Source organism: Coregonus lavaretus (assembly GCF_964263955.1).
Source record: "Coregonus lavaretus genome assembly, chromosome: 38".
Lineage (NCBI taxonomy): Eukaryota > Metazoa > Chordata > Actinopteri > Salmoniformes > Salmonidae > Coregonus > Coregonus lavaretus.
In genome coordinates this window covers 15,109,261-15,127,277 of record NC_140025.1, presented here as the reverse complement: position 1 = coordinate 15,127,277, position 18,017 = coordinate 15,109,261, and the positions used below count along the sequence as shown (strand labels likewise).

General features: G+C 41.0%; 1 protein-coding gene across 2 annotated transcripts in view; it reads left to right on the top strand.

Moving 5' to 3' along the window:
- Positions 1 to 10,918: 10,918 nt before the first annotated feature.
- Positions 10,919 to 18,017, top strand: part of LOC311111962 (transmembrane protein 163a) — a gene marked incomplete at its 3' end in the record, with an annotated part of 56,965 nt that continues 49,866 nt past the window's right edge. Inside the window, exons 1-2 of one of the 2 annotated variants that reach the window (XR_014610806.1) lie at positions 10,919 to 11,405; positions 12,913 to 13,032. Coding sequence is in view for 1 of the 2 variants with exons in the window: in XM_084154905.1 (XP_084011031.1) it covers positions 11,222 to 11,405; positions 12,913 to 13,032 (304 nt within the window). The remainder of the gene's footprint in view (positions 11,406 to 12,912; positions 13,033 to 18,017) is intronic. The other variant, XM_084154905.1, reaches the window with a different exon arrangement.

The following is an 18,017-nucleotide window of genomic DNA, read 5'->3' as shown; positions in this document are numbered from 1 at the left end:
CCATGATGAGATCCTGAGGTCCATTGTCGTGCTATTCATCCACCACCATCACCTCATGTTTCAGCATGATAATGCACAGCCCAATGTCACAAGGATCTGTACACAATTCCTGGAAGCTGAAAATGTCCCAGTTCTTCCATGGCCTGCATACTCACCAGACATGTCACCCATTGAGCATGTTTGGGATATTCTGGATCGACGTGTACAACAGCGTGTTCCAGTTCCATATCCAACAACTTCGCACAGCCATGAGAGAGGCCTGTAATTTTCATCATAGGTACACGTCAACTATGACAGACAAAATGAGGAAAAAAAATCCAGAAAATCACATTGTTGGATTTTTTATGAATTTATTTGCAAATTATGGTGGAAAATAAGTATTTGGTCAATAACAAAAGTTCCTCAATACTTTCTTATATACCCTTTGTTGGCAATGACACAGGTCAAACGATTTCTGTAAGTCTTCACAAGGTTTTCACACACTGTTGCTGGTATTTTGGCCCATTCCTCCATGCAGATCTCCTCTAGAGCAGTGATGTTTTGGGGCTGTCGCTGGGCAACACAGACTTTCAACTCCCTCCAAAGATTTTCTATGGGGTTGAGATCTGGAGACTGGCTAGGCCAGGGGTGTCAAACGTCCGGCCCGCGGGCCGGATCAGGCCCGCAAACGGGTTTAATCCGGCCCGCGAGATGATTTTGAAAGAAAAAAATAAAATAATAATAATAATAATAATAATTTTGTAAAGTATAAAAATGCGCTGCAATTTTTCAATAAAATAAACTGCTGTTCCAATTGCGTCCACTGGATGGCGCAATAGCAATTGTGTTAAGCAAGCAAACTGTTTATACCGGGGCAGAGCAAGTAGGTCAAGCACGTGCAGCCAATGAGCTACTTTGTTTTGCCCGCAATATTTATTACGGCTTCTACTTTTAACATTATGTGCTTTGGCACCCTCATTGCCCCAATATGTCTCTGTCAAAAAAGAGAAAAGTGGACGCAGAGTGCAGAGTGTTCCAAGAAAAATGGTCATCCTATTTATTCACTGAATTGAATGGGAAAGCTGTATGTTTGGTGTGTTCAGAGCATGTTGCAGTGCTGAAAGAATATAACCTTCGTCGCCACTATGTGAGTCTTCATGCCGACAAATATGACAACTTTCAAGGACAGCGGAGATGAGAGAAGGTGAATGAACTGTTGGCGGGTCTGAAGAAACAGCAGTCTGTGTTTACTCACAGCCGAGACATCAGTGACGCTGCAGTGAAAGCTAGCTACCTCATTGCTAATGAAATCGCAGTGGCTTCAAAACCCTTTAGTGAGGGTGAATTTGTAAAAACATGCATGATGAAGGCAGCGGAGATTGTGTGCCCTGAAAAGCGGCAGCCTTTTGCAAATATCAGCCTGACAAGAAACACAGTTGCAGACAGGATTTCCGATCTTTCAGTGGATTTGGACAGCCAGTTGAAGCAAAAAGTAAAGTCATTTATTGCGTTTTCGGTTGCAATTGATGAAAGCACGGACATTACAGATGTTGCACAACTGGCCATTTTCATCCGCGGAGTTGATGACACATTGACCGTCACCGAGGAGTTCGTGGAGTTGGTGCCGATGACAGATACAACGACAGCAGCTGATATTTTTACCGCACTCGTCGGCGCGCTGGACAGGGTCGGAGTGGACTGGTCCCGCGCTGTCAGCCTGGCTACAGATGGTGCGCCCTCAATGATCGGGAAAAAAGCAGGCTTGTGACAAAGTTCAGAGAGAAAGTGCAATCTGCAAATGGAGGATGTGATTTTTTGACTTTTCACTGTATTTTGCCCCAGGAGGCTTTGTGTTGCAAGTCATTAAAGATGGATAACGTCATGAAGGTGGTCATCCAAACTGTTAATTTCATCCGATCCAGAAGCCTGAATCACCATCAGTTTGACAGCCTTCTCAGAGAGAAAGACCACATCTATGGCCTGCCATACCACACTGAGGTAAGATGGTTAAGCCGAGGTGCTGTGCTGAGGCGTTTCTTTGATTTACGAGAAGAAATTGAACAGTTCATGGAAGAAAAGGGCAAACCAGTGTTAGAATTTCATTCCGCAGAATGGATGCAGGACCTTGCATTTATGGTGGATGTTACAGAGCACCTGAATAACTTGAACAAACAGCTGCAAGGGCGCAACAAAGTTGTCACGCAGTATTATGACAGCATACGTTCTTTCAAGTTGAAGCTGTCATTGTGGGAGACGCAACTTGCCGGTGGTGATGCAGCTCACTTCCCCTGTCTGAAAAATGTGTGCGCGACCCAACATGTGGCAGACATGAAGCGGTTCAAAGATAAAATAACGGGACTGTTACGGGAGTTTGAGCAACGCTTTCAGATTTATGTTTATATGTTTTTATGTTGATGTGCTATTGTTTTTAATTGATTTTATTTGTATATTTAACCTATTCTTGACTTTGTGGTTCTTGCACTTGTTTGGGGAACAGGATTTCATTATTTTTATCTACATTTCTGCCTGAGAAATGACACCCTGATATAGTTCTGTGATCTGTGATATACTTCTGTGAATCACTGAGGCATTGTGTGTTTGTGTGTTCTTTGTCCTCAGAACTTTCAAATAACTTGAGGTGTTTTATGATTAATAGTGATGTTGTGCTTGTACTATTTTGGACACACTGTCCTCAGGCTCCAGCTTTATGTTGTATGTTGATCGTATTAAAACAAAGAAAACAATCTGAAGTTGTTGTTTTTAAGTTATATATACCATGATTTTTCCGGTCCGGCCCACTTGGGAATAGATTTTCCTCCATGTGGCCCCTGACCTAAAATGAGTTTGACACCCCTGGGCTAGGCCACTCCAGGACCTTGAAATGCTTCTTACGAAGCCACTCCTTCGTTGCCCGGGCGGTGTGTTTGGGATCATTGTCATGCTGAAAGACCCAGCCACGTTTCATCTTCAATGCCCTTGCTGATGGAAGGAGGTTTTCACTCAAAATCTCACGATACATGGCCCCATTCATTCTTTCCTTTACACGGATCAGTCGTCCTGGTCCCTTTGCAGAAAAACAGCCCCAAAGCATGATGTTTCCACCCCCATGCTTCACAGTAGGTATGGTGTTATTTGGATGCAACTCAGCATTCTTTGTCCTCCAAACACAACGAGTTGAGTTTTTACCAAAAATTTATATTTTGGTTTCATCTGACCATATGACATTCTCCCAATCCTCTTCTGGATCATCCAAATGCACTCTATCAAACTTCAGACGGGCATGGACATGTACTGGCTTAAGCAGGGGGACACGTCTGGCACTGCAGGATTTGAGTCCCTGGCGGCGTAGTGTGTTACTGATGGTAGGCTTTGTTACTTTGGTCCCAGCTCTCTGCAGGTCATTCACTAGGTCCCCCCGTGTGGTTCTAGGATTTTTGCTCACCGTTCTTGTGATCATTTTGATCCCACGGGGTGAGATCTTGCATGGAGCCCCAGATCGAGGGAGATTATCAGTGGTCTTGTATGTCTTCCATTTCCTAATAATTGCTCCCACAGTTGATTTCTTCAAACCAAGCTGCTTACCTATTGCAGATTCAGTCTTCCCAGCCTCGTGCAGATCTACAATTTTGTTTCTGGTGTCCTTTGACAGCTCTTTGGTCTTGGCCATAGTGGAGTTTGGAGTGTGACTGTTTGAGGTTGTGGACAGGTATCTTTTATACTGATAACAAGTTCAAACAGGTGCCATTAATACAGGTAACGAGTGGAGGACAGAGGAGCCTCTTAAAGAAGAAGTTACAGGTCTGTGAGAGCCAGAAATCTTGCTTGTTTGTAGGTGACCAAATACTTATTTTCCACCATAATTTGCAAATAAATTCATTAAAAATCCTACAATGTGATTTTTTGGAGTAAAAAAATCTCAATTTGTCTATCATAGTCGACGTGTACCTATGATGAAAATTACAGGCCTCTCTCATCTTTTTAAGTGGGAGAACTTGCACAATTGGTGGCTGACTAAATACTTTTTTTCCCCACTGTATGTATTCCCAGTCATGTGAAATCCATAGATTAGGGCCTAATGAATTTATTTCAATTGACTGATTTCCTTATATGAACTGTAACTGAAATTGTTGCATGTTGCGTTTATATTTTTGTTCAGTGTAGTTATAAACATACTTAATAACCATTAGGAAATATCCTATTCATTATATGTATGCTTTCTAAATGATCTCATGAACCAATAACTCTTTTACAACTGGTTTGTAATTGAAATAAGTCATTAATAACTGGTTTATAAATCATTTATAAAGTATGAAAATACAATTAACAGACACCTTAGTCATTATTTTATTAATGATGACAAAATATTTTAGTGTTTATGAAAATACTATTTATGAATATCTTACTAATATTTCAACATTTAGGAATTAACTATTTATTAATCCATTATAAATGGTTTATTACTAGGTGTTATTATAAAATGTTACCAAATATGGCAATTTTTTCAATTTCCTTAAAAACTTTATGTTTTGAAGATAAGATGTTTTCATCTGACAGCGACGCTATGCAAAAACAGAGCAGATGAACAGTTAGCATTTTATACAGTTCATTTGGAAAGTATTCAGAACCCTTCACTTTTTCCACATTTTGTTACGTTACAGCCTTAAATAAAAAAATATCCTCATCAATCTACACACAATACCCCATAATGACAAAGTCGAAAACAGGTTTTAAAACCTTTGCTGTGAGACTCGAAATTGAGCTCAGGTGCGTCCTGTTTCCATTGATCATCCTTGAGATGTTTCTACAACTTGATTGGAGTCCACCTGTGGTAAAGTCAATTGATTGGACATGATTTGGAAAGGCACACACCTGTCTATATAAGGTCCCACAGTGGACAGTCCATGTCAGAGCAAAAATCAAGCCATGAGGTCGAAGGAATTGTCCGTAGAGCTCCGAAACAGGATTGTGTCAAGGCACATATCTGGAGAAGGGTACCAAAACATTTCTGCAGCATTGAAGGTCCCCAAGAACAGAGTGGCCTCCATCATTCTTAAATGGAAGAAGTTTGGAACCACCAAGACCTAGAGCTGGCCGCCCAGCCAAACTGAGCAATCGGGGGAGAAGGGCCTTGGTCAGGGAGGTGACCAAGAAGCCGATGGTCACTCTGACAGAGCTCCAGAGTTCCTCTGTGGAGATGGGAGAACCTTCCAGAAGGACAACCATCTCTGCAGCACTCTACCAATCAAACCTTTATGGTAGAGTGGCAAGACGGAAGTCACTCCTCAGTAAAAGGCACATGACAGCCCACTTGGAGTTTGCCAAAAGGCACCTAAAGGACTCTCAGACCATGAGAAACAAGATTCTCTGGTCTGATGAAACCAAGGTTGAACTATTTGGCCTTAATGCCAATTGTCACGTCTGGAGGAAACCAGGCACCGCTCATCACCTGGCCAATACCATCCCTGCGGTGAAGCATGGTGGTGGCAGCATCATGCTGTGGGAATGTTTTTCAGCGGCAGGGACTGGGAGACTAGTCAGGATCGAGGGAAAGATGAACGGAGCAAAGTACAGCGAGATCCTTGATGAAAACCTGCTCCAGAGCGCTCAGGACCTCAGACTGGGGTGAAAGTTCACCTTCCAACAGGACAACAACCCTAAGCTCACAGCCAAGACAACACAGGAGGGACTTCAGGACAAGTCTCTGAATATCCTTGAGTGACATCACCAGGTGGTAAATTAGTTAGTAGACCAATAAGAAAGAGAGTTCCAAACCTCTCTGCCAATAACAGCTAGTTTTCAGTTTCCCCCTCCCCACTCAGACCACTCCCAAACAGAGAAATTGCTCTTTGCTAAGAAGCTGTATTTGTTAATTTTTTTTACCATTTTAATTTAAAACAATCACAGTAAGGTACTTAACTGTTACCCAGAAAGGATTTGATATTGAGATAGAAATGGCTGCATTGGACCTTTAAATTAATTCTGCCACAATTCTCCATTATTCAACACCTGTGCAATATTGACAACATAACTGAGTCATTCCACAAATAGAGTGCCTTTTATGTCCTTCAGACATTACGTGTGTACATTTTGATAAAACACTAAATGTAACAGTTGGATCACAGTGCATCTATGCTCTAACTAAACTAAACCACATAAAACAATTCCAATAGCAGTGTGTTTTCAGCAAAATGTGGAATTTGTTTTCTCAGAAAATCCCTATTTTGGCAACTTCTAGAAAGATTTTAAGCCACTTAACGCTAACCACAAGATTTTCTCCAACTTCACACCATCATTGTAAAGCCCAAGTTATTTTGTTACTTTGGGAAAGTAATCTCTAAAGATGTTTTACTTATTTAATGTGATTATTAATTTACATTCGTCGCTCAGGTTTATGGTCAACCCTGTCACGTGAACTGAACTCTCTTTTTAATATGGTAAAACTATTCCTTTTTAAATATATGTTTTATCTCCAAAAGAAACATTAACCATATAATAGTCAAATCATAGTGTAAAAGGAGGTGAGCTGGTTCTACTCTTTTTGACTAGTTTGTGGTGGACAACTGAGCGCGTCGATCATAACACATCAACCCTGTTACCCATAGATGGATAGGCTAAAACTTTTTTAACAAGTTAAAATGTTTTGTTAAGCTTGCATTCAATTGCCCCTCCCTGTTGGACACAACACACTTCCATTCCCCTTGTCACAAGGTGAGTTAAAAAGGTAATAAAAAACAATAGGTTTCTAAAAATAAATATTGTGTTCTCAACCTAATAACTCAACTTCTCTTTGCTCTATCAACTTTTTTTGACACTTATTGAGTGTCTTGAGGGCACTAGTAGGAAGGTGTATGTCAAAAAAGTAGGTGTTGATACAGTGTATCTCCAAAAACATGAAACAGCATGCAATTCAGTTGTGAACCTGAAACTGTTAGCATTTATGCTAATGTGAAAAATATGTCTAAGGGCAAGTCCTGCCACCCAGTTGCAGGTACAACCACAAAACTTGGTGTGTGAGTGTTTCTTAACTAACCAAGCTAAGCTATACGTCAAAAGATAGAAGAAAAAATGGCAACTTTGTACAAATATATATATATATTGCATCCTCAATCAAACCCTCACAACTTCACTTCTCCTTTCAAGGTTGCACATAAAGTGTTTTGAATTGTTACATGTACACGAGGGAGGATGTATAATGTTTCCATGCAACTGTCTCTTTCAGACTGCTCATAAGCCAGCACCCCATTTCATTGCTGCTTGCAGCTACATTGATAATTTAATGATGATTTGAGTGCTTCAATTTGAGCCCACCAAATGTATGCTGGTCCACCTATCAACTTTTTTTTTTCAGTACAGTCACATCTGCACATTAAACATCTCTTCTCTGTTTCATATTTGAAATAACTTTCAAAACTGTATTCCCCATAATGTTCAAGTCAGTAACACTTTATTTGGATAGTCCATCTGTAGATGCTCTACAGACAATCTCTAAGAGTCTCAGTAACATTTCAACTAACTACCTACTAACCCTAGCCCTAACCCTAACCTTAACCCTTATCCTAAACTTAACCCTTACCCTAACCCTAGCCCTAACCCTTACCCTCATCTTTATTCTAACCCTAACCCTAACTGTTACCTTAACAAGCAGTTGCTTATCAACAGATAGTTTGTTGATAGTATATAACAGAGCATCTACAGATGGACTATCCGAACTATCCAAACAAATTGTGACTGCCAAGTCTAGTCTTTCAGCATATGCCTAACTATCTCACATTAAAGGGATAGTGCGATATTTTGGCAATCAAGCCATTTTTTCTACTTACCCAGAGTCAGATTAACTCATGGATACCACCACACATGATACGTATTACACATGATATGTATGTCTCACAAATGCAATTTCGAGTCAATACAACTTTTTTATTTTCAACTTTATATGTGTACTGCTTTGCCTACTCGTGTTCACTTTCACTTGAATCAATAAATAAGTCATTCATTTACAAAGCCATAACTTGTAATTTCATTGTGAGCCTTTCTTCCCCAATTTCAGCATAAATCTAATGTCAGTAGTTTTATTTTGTGTGTGTATGTTTTGATTCAACTATAAGCCAACATGACTTAGAACCAGCTGTGAATTTGTTGTTTATTGTGTACAAACCTGCAAAAGAGACCAACTACAGACCAGTTATAACAGTTATGCTTCTGTTCCTAAACATTGACAATACAGATACCCACATATAGTAAAACCTTTCAGTATAGAACACTGTGCGCTATGAACATGATCGTAACATACATTTGCTTTGAAAAAAAGTATGTTTAATAATGATGCTTTTACACATCCTCTAAAGGGGTGATACAGCATTTCCTCAGAGCAAGGGGAATGATGCAGGGTCATAGGTCGTGTTGAGAAACTGTGTCGCTTTAATGCGATCTGGCCTGCTTGAACACTTTTCTCTCTGTTATATTGTCTACGGTATGTTTATAATCATAGCAAAATTGAAAGAATAGGCCAATTTATGGATAATAATACAGTACAAATGAAAACAGTTTATCTCTCAAAACCTTTTTCACCTTATGCTGTAATAATTGCAATATTCCACATAGGGGCAGGCTGTACCTTACAGTAAGTAACCTTTCTGTCTGCATGGTCTGTGCTACTGATTTATATACAGTGGGGAAAAAAAGTATTTAGTCAGCCACCAATTGTGCAAGTTCTCCCACTTAAAAAGATGAGAGAGGCCTGTAATTTTCATCATAGGTACACGTCAACTATGACAGACAAATTGAGGAAAAAAATCCAGAAAATCACATTGTAGGATTTTTTATGAATTTATTTGCAAATTATGGTGGAAAATAAGTATTTGGTCACCTACAAACAAGCAAGATTTCTGGCTCTCACAGACCTGTAACTTCTTCTTTAAGAGGCTCCTCTGTCCTCCACTCGTTACCTGTATTAATGGCACCTGTTTGAACTTGTTATCAGTATAAAAGACACCTGTCCACAACCTCAAACAGTCACACTCCAAACTCCACTATGGCCAAGACCAAAGAGCTGTCAAAGGACACCAGAAACAAAATTGTAGACCTGCACCAGGCTGGGAAGACTGAATCTGCAATAGGTAAGCAGCTTGGTTTGAAGAAATCAACTGTGGGAGCAATTATTAGGAAATGGAAGACATACAAGACCACTGATAATCTCCCTCGATCTGGGGCTCCACGCAAGATCTCACCCCGTGGGGTCAAAATGATCACAAGAACGGTGAGCAAAAATCCCAGAACCACACGGGGGGACCTAGTGAATGACCTGCAGAGAGCTGGGACCAAAGTAACAAAGCCTACCATCAGTAACACACTAAGCAGCCAGGGACTCAAATCCTGCAGTGGAAGACGTGTCCCCCTGCTTAAGCCAGTACATGTCCAGGCCCGTCTGAAGTTTGCTAGAGTGCATTTGGATGATCCAGAAGACGATTGGGAGAATGTCATATGGTCAGATGAAACCAAAATATAACTTTTTGGTAAAAACTCAACTCGTCGTGTTTGGAGGACAAAGAATGCTGAGTTGCATCCAAAGAACACCATACCTACTGTGAAGCATGGGGGTGGAAACATCATGCTTTGGGGCTGTTTTTCTGCAAAGGGACCAGGACGACTGATCCGTGTAAAGGAAAGAATGAATGGGGCCATGTATCGTGAGATTTTGAGTGAAAACCTCCTTCCATCAGCAAGGGCATTGAAGATGAAACGTGGCTGGGTCTTTCAGCATGACAATGATCCCAAACACACCGCCCGGGCAACGAAGGAGTGGCTTCGTAAGAAGCATTTCAAGGTCCTGGAGTGGCCTAGCCAGTCTCCAGATCTCAACCCCATAGAAAATCTTTGGAGGGAGTTGAAAGTCTGTGTTGCCCAGCGACAGCCCAAAACATCACTGCTCTAGAGGAGATCTGCATGGAGGAATGGGCCAAAATACCAGCAACAGTGTGTGAAAACCTTGTGAAGACTTACAGAAAACGTTTGACCTGTGTCATTGCCAACAAAGGGTATATAACAAAGTATTGAGAAACTTTTGTTATTGACCAAATACTTATTTTCCACCATAATATGCAAATAAATTCATTAAAAATCCTACAATGTGATTTTCTGGAATATTTTTTCTCATTTTGTCTGTCATATTTGACGTGTACCTATGATGAAAATTACAGGCCTCTCTCATCTTTTTAAGTGGGAGAACTTGCACAATTGGTGGCTGACTAAATACTTTTTTTCCCCACTGTAGGTCTGCAATCAAAGAGATTCAAGCTTGCAGTTTTTAGTCTTGATCTTTGAGCAAAACGACATAACATTCCAGCATTCAAGCCATAGTGTTATAGTCTATTATTATTGGGAAAGTACATAGCTAGATATAGGCCAATAGTTTAAGGACAGTGGTCTGAGCTATTCTATGGGCTACTTCATCCATTGCCACTTTAGTGTATTATTATTGAATGGCATTCCTCTAGTCACTTGGAATGTGAATAATCACTTTGCAAAGAGGATATTTATGTTAGCAAGAAGCTGTTTACCTGAGAGTGATTCACAGTCCAATGTCCCATACTGTCCAGGCATAATAATAGACATAAAATGTTTGTCTATTAGGCTAACATGATCATTGGTCCAGACTAGAGTGCATTTTTGTGCCTTGGTTCTCCTTGTTTTTTTGTTGTTGCATTTTGGGGATATTTGGCCCTAATTCATGTGCAGGAACACTCCATGGACTGATATAGGCCACTAAATAAATACAAAAGCACATATATTTATCATTTTATGTATTTGTTTTCTTTTAACATTCTTCTGTCTTATGAGACATCGGTGCTCCTATTTGGAATCGGCTACAGTGCGCCTGTACAATTCGATGCTGTCTCTATAACTAACTGGGACAGATGTTGTTCATCATGCGCTGCGGAGTGGAACCGGGAACTGTTGTCGCGTGGCAAACATGTCTACAGTCTCCTGTCTCCACTGATAAGCAGCCTTGACATGACCATGGGTACGGATTCCACACAACCCAGAGGTCTCGTTAACTAAACTAGATTCGTAATTAGAGTCCTCTTGCTGCTGTCTTCGCACTTGACTTCGAATTCATTTCTGGCATTGGGGGACGCTATTGATACGCACGATATTGCGCTCGCTATCAGGCGCGTGAGGACCGCACTTCACGCTTTGGTGTGAGATTTTTGGAGTTGCCAAATTGGTACCGCAATTTAGGACAATGACGGACTCCACAGCCCCATACCCGGTGAGCACCATCCCGGATCCAACTATTGTCGATCCGTCGACTGTGAACTGCCAGTGCGACCCGACAAATCAACAGCCACCCAAAAGAGCAAGTCAGGGGGAACCTAAATTCAAGATGGACCAGGAGATGAAGATTAGTGATAGCGTGGAGGGGCAAGGTAGGCGGATAACTATGAGAAATCTAACAAAAATGTGTGTTATCTGTGCGCCTTCCTTGGATAATATTGCAAAGAAAACGAAGAATATAATATCTATTGTTTTTGAATTATTCAAGGAACGTTTTTATGAATGCTTTGTTCAGCAGAAAGTTTTGCAGTCCACTAACACAATATAATAGTCTGTCGATAGTACAAAGTAAACCAACATTCTATGTACGTTTCGGATTGTTTTTCTTTTAGCAGAAGTATCTCAATAAACTAAACTGTCATAGCAATGCATTTGAGTTACTCTAAACGCTTATGGGCTACTCCCAGCATGTGTCAAGAATTACCATTATACATTATAAGTAGTCTCTTTAAGCAGACTAGAAACAATTATGGATAAGACTTTACTTAAAGGGGGTATAGTAAGGCATCCATAACACATTTATTACGTTTTACACTGACTGACAACCTGCTTGATAATAGCAGGGCACTATCTCCATCACTGATCCAACACATCTAAGCAACACATCTCTGAGATCATTGTCTCAATGACTGACCATTATAGTATAGCCTACATGCTGGCACTCTGATCAGCTGACTCTAAAATAAAATAATGTTCACACCCTCTAGCTCCTATATGCAATTAACCTCATTCAAAGCACATTTTAGAGGACTATGTACAGTATGTAGTCACTCAATTAATTGATCAATTCACCCTGAGATTGATTTGAATTAAACTAATAGGAATCCATAGAATAGAATATAATAACTTTATTTTCCCCGCAGATAACTTTGATCAGTTTGCATATTGTTTAGTTTGTTTGAGGGTATCAACACGTTACAGAGTGAATTATTGTAAGGTATAAAATATAAAAATAGTGAATCCAAACGTTTCCTTACGTACACCTTTCCAGTGATTTAACCTCTCTGCTCAACGTGGTCAGATCAGGGATATATTTATTATGATTCTGTTGCAAAATGTTTCGTCTGTTGCAAAACATTTTGCAACAGAAACGGTTTACTCCAAACGGAAAAAGTTTTGCAACGAAAAATAGCGTTTCTATTGGACAAATTCAGGTAGGTCCCTCCCCATTTCATTCCATTTGTTCTGGTTGCTTCTGTTTGGTTCTTAAATGGTAAAATGGTTTCTGTTGTAGTGAATCCACCCCAGGCTCCTGAGGTTGCAGTCGGTAGGACTCAGCTAGTGACCAACTTAATTTAATGTCTTGAAGTGAATTCCTTTATGGCCCACAGTACCTCATCATTATCACTATTGTGAAACAGTAGTTTACTGTGTAACCATACACTATTATAACACCAGCTCCAGTCCTCACACCTTTGGGCTTTCAGTAGGCTCCAATACAAGGATGCTTCAAATTCGTGTATTGCTTCATTTTTCTTTGTTCCATAAACCAGGAAGCTTCATAGCATTCAAATAACCTTAAGTCTATTGTAGGCAATGGACAAAATATAATTATATGAGTGCTAAAAGCGTTCCAGAATACTGTGTTCCTTTTGACAGGATTGCTGGAGAGCAGTATGAGGCTAAAGCCCCACGAAGCTCAAAGCTACCGCAAGAAAGCATTGTGGGTCTCCTGGGTTTCCATCTTTGTGACGCTGATCCTGGCAGTAGCAGCTTTCAGTGAGTATACGTTTCTTCGTTCTCTCGTTCTCTCTGAGGGATGAAGGGAATAAGCCTGGTCCCAGATCTGTTTCTGCTGCCTTGACAACTCTGGTGAGTTGATAAGACATCACAAACAGATCTGGGACCAGGCTTTGAGGCAATGCCTTCCTGGTGATGATTTTTATATTCGAAAATGTTCCCAATAGACTGTGATGAACCTGTCAATTTTGCAACTCTTATGACTATAGATAGCACGCCACCTGTTGTATGGGTGTATCTACTCTAACACATAAAATACAGTACACATACCATACTGCACATATTTACTAAACATACACTACATGGCCAAAAGTATGTGGACACCCCTTCAAATTAGTGGATTCAGCTATTTCAGACACACCCGTTGCTGACAGGTGTATAAAACTGAGCACACAGCCATGCAATCTCCATAGACAAACATTGGCAGTAGAATGGCCTTACTGAAGAGCTCAGAGACTTTCAACGTGGCACAGTAATAGGATGCCACCTTTCCAACGAGTCAGTTCGTCAAATTTTTGCCCTGCTAGAGCTGCCGCGATCAACTGTAAGTGCTGTTATTGTGACGTGGAAACGTCTAGGAGCAACAGCAGTTCAGCCGCAAAGTGGTAGGCCAAACAAGCTCACAGAACGGGACCGCCGAGTGCTGAAGCGTGTAGCGCGTGAAAATCGTCTGTCCTTGGTTGCAACACTCACTACCGAGTTCCAAACTGCCTCTGGAAGCAACATCAGCACAATAACTGTTCGTCGGGAGCTTCATGAAATAGGTTTCCATGGCCGAGCAGCCGCACACAAGCCTAAGATCACCATGGGCAATGCCAAGCGTCGGCTGGAGTGGTGTAACGCTCGCTGCCGTTGGACTATGGAGCAGTGGAGAGGTTTTTCTGGAGTGATGAATCACTCTTCACCTTCTGGCAGTCCAAAGGATGAATCTGGGTTTGGCAGATTCAAGGAGAACGCTACCTGCCCGTATGCATAATGCCAACTGTAAAGTTTGGTGGAGGAGGAATAATGGTCTGGGGCTGTTTTTCATGGTTCGGGCTAGGTCCCTTAGTTCCAGTGAAGGGAAATCGTAAGGCTACAGCATACAATGACATTCTAGACAATTCTGTGCTTCCAACTTTGTGGCAACAGTTTGGGGAAGGCCCTTTCCTGTTTCAGCATGACAATGCGCCCGTGCACAAAGCGAGGTCCATACAGAAATGGTTTGCTGAGATCGGTGTGGAAGAACATGACTGGCCTGCACAGAGCCCTGACCTGAACCCCATCGAACACCTTTGGGATGAATTGGAACGCAGACTGCGAGCCAGGCCTAATGGCTCAACATCGGTGCCCGACCTCACTAATGCTCTTGTGGCTGAATGGAAGCAAGTCCCCGCAGTAATGTTCCAACATCTAGTGGAAAGCCTTCCCAGAAGAGTGGAGGCTGTTATAGCAGCAAAGGGGGGACCAACTCCATATTAATGCCTATGATTTTGGAATGAGATGTTCGACGAGCAGGTGTCCACATACTTTTGTAGTGTATCTTACAATGTTTTGACTCCTGAAATGTGCAAAATGCTATTCAAATGGTTTATGATGGTCTAATATCAGTAAACAAAGCTTGGTAGCCATTTTGCTTAACAATGATGGGTTGGCTAAAGTAGAAACAGATCTGACTGCCAAGCTACAGTAAATTGACAGGAATAGAATGTACACTTTATTGTCCACACACACAGTTCAGTGCCTAGAGTCAGTCCTCCGGTTGCCAGTTCAGTTAGGCACAGAGTGGACACTTTTTTTTCATGCCTGGCCCTGGGATTTGAACCAACAACCATACGGCTACTGGTCTTCCTCTCTAACCTCTATGCCACCTGCCACCCCCGGAGGCTTTAATTGTGCTGGTGGTCATGGAGAGTTATTTCTAGACTGTTACTAGTTTGTGTTTCTATTGGTCTTTCCTCCTCAATGTAACACTACATCATCTGTGAGCTGGACACATTGACAATAAAGCAAACAAACAAAGCATGTTCGAATAGTTCTTGAAAAGCTCAGATTTCTCAGTATTATATTAGAGTATAGTAAATTCTATAGCTCTCACAAGCTCTTTTTTGTGTGTGATAAATCTCCACAAGGCTTCTTCAGGATGGGACCCATGTGGATACAATGACTCATGTTGTGCTTTGGGGTTGCAGGGTGGAGTATGGAATCAGATTGTTTTGCTCCGAGCTGTTTCATTTCAGCCGGTGCCTGAATCTCAACCCCTCTTATTACAGTTCACCAGACATGCTTGTATACTATATTTCCCAGTCGTTCAAGTCAAGTCATGACTTTTCAAATGGGACTGAGAATGTTTTTTTGTAATTTACTTTTTTGGGGGTGAAAAGAGCTGTCTATTCCAACAAGTACAAGAAGAGACATTAGAGCTTTCTCCACTACCACGTTTTTTTAGCGTTGAAAAACAGCCATAGCTGATCTTAGAGTCATGCTATATTGTGTCACCCTAGGTTTTAGCTGCAGTTGGATTTTCCAGGTGCAGTAGGTAGTAGGTACAGTGGTTCACTGTAGAAGTTCAGGTTTACTGCATAAAGTTGGTAACATGATTTTACCCTCTTCCATGTTTTAAAATGATTTTGTCTTTTAATTTGTAATATATTCGACTAATAGGCGAAGACAGGTCAAATACAATTTGTTTCAGTGAGAAGTGAAAATGCAGCAGTGAATAGTGAATAGTAAACAGTGAATAGTGAATAGTAAACAGTGAATAGTAAACAGTGAATAGTGAATAGTAAACAGTGAATAGTGAATAGTAAACAGTGACTAGTGAATAGTAAACAGTGAATAGTGAATAGTAAACAGTGAATAGTGAATAGTAAACAGTGAATAGTTAATAGTAAACAGTGACTAGTGAATAGTAAACAGTGAATAGTGAATAGTAAACAGTGAATAGTGAATAGTAAACAGTGACTAGTGAATAGTAAACAGTGAAAAGTGAATAGTGAATAGAAAACACTAACTTTCTATTGGCCAAGCGGCTCCATCCATCTCTGTATGCGTGCAGATTCAGCACACAATAATTATTAAGGATGGTAGGCTGCTGTTCTGCTGACTGGGAACAGATCTGGGAACAGATCAAAGTGGATTGCTATTCAGCAGCAATATTCAGGGGAGTTTCAATCTCAAGGTTGCAAGGGACATGTCCCAAATGTTACCCTCTTCCTTATATAGTGCACTACTTTTGACCAGGGCCCATATAGGAAGAGGGAATAGGGTGCCATTTGGGATGCAGATAAGGTTTTATACTTAGCCAGGCTGTGAAGAATATATAGAGAGAAGACTGAAGCCTTGATCAAAGGATGTGTACCTGTCTTGCCTAGAGCTATGCTTGTTACCTATAGCTAACAGTACATTATAATACTGGCATATTTGTGCCAAGCAGAGAGTCATCGAGTCCCATTTTTAGAGTCTTTGGTATGGCTTGGCCGGGTATCAAACCCACAACCTTCCAAACTCAGGTGGATACTCTAAACACAAGTCCACTGAGTTGGAGACAGATACAGCCAGTGTAAAAAGTGATCTGCCTGCACACTGATATCTTATTACTCTCAAATCAACCTGGCCCCTCAAGAGAGAAACAGAGAGGGCAACAAGCCCAAGTTCAATCAACTCCTCCATACAGTGTCAGTGTGGAATGAGAAATAGGAATTCAATTTACAATAGTTCTACAAGCTCTTGGTTTAGCCACAGTCCTTTAGTATGGGCCCATGGGGACACAGGGTTGTTGTTATAGTATTGGATGAATCTGGTCTGGAATTGTGTTTTCAACTGCTGAGTTTCCTTTTTCTAAATGAGCAGCACATTTCCTGTTCTGATGAGGGCAGCAGTCCTTCCTCCTTTTTCTCTGTGTGTGTTTGGAGGAAGTTACTTTACTTTTAAGACCACTCTCATTCCATCTCTCTCTCTCTCTCTCTCTCTCTCTCTCTCTCTCTCTCTCTAGGTTAAAAAAACTCTCTCTTTCTCTTGCTTTCTCTCTCTCTCACTCTCGCTCTCTTTCTCCCTGCTTAGTAAACAATGCTTAGTACATGATGTTCTGTTCATAGCATGATAGTGGCTTTACAATCCAGCATTGTAAATATACTGTACATAGGTTGTGTCCCAAATGGCACCCTATTCCTTATGTAGTGCAGTACTTATGACCAGGGCCCATATACGGAACAGGGTGCCATTTGGGATGCAGAGATACATTAACCACATATACACAGTACACACCTCTTCACAGTTCTGAATACAATGAAATCAAATATTGATTGACAATATTGCATTATCACATCAGTGGTGTAGGCTAAGTAGACAACGTTATTTGATGAAATGGGATTATATGGCTCTGCTACCCTTTATGGAATGTTCTGGTGTGTATTGTGTCACCTTCTTCAGTGTGTATGTTCTGAGTAAGAAAAGTGACTGATTGGCTATTATGGGTATCTATAGCACCTGGAGTCTTTCTCTATAGATGTCTACCTGAACGATGGCAACTCGGGTATGCAAACAGGAAAACAATAGCATCAAGCAAACACTGTTGCAACCTGCTCCGGTTTTGGTGGGAATTCTCAGTGAGGCATGCAGTTGCACAAATACACTTGCCTTGGGTCACATAGATTCCTTGCTGCCCAGATCAATAGGCCAATAGGTGTGTGCATGTTTGTTGTGTGTGTGCTTGTTGTGTGTGTGTGTGTGTGTTTATTGTACAAGGTGAGCAACGTGGACAGCACAGCTACAGTAGTTTAGTTGTGTGTGTTATTTAATTGTCCGCTGCTTTCTGAGTCTTCATGTGATTTCAAAGATACTCAACTACAATTAAATCACACTACGGAAATTGTATTTTCTAAGCTGCTTGTCATCTGTGACAGGTTTTTAGGGGGAAAGGGGGAGGGAGGTAGGGAGGAAGACGTGTGCATGTGAAAACGTACACCAGCCAAGCCTTGATGTAG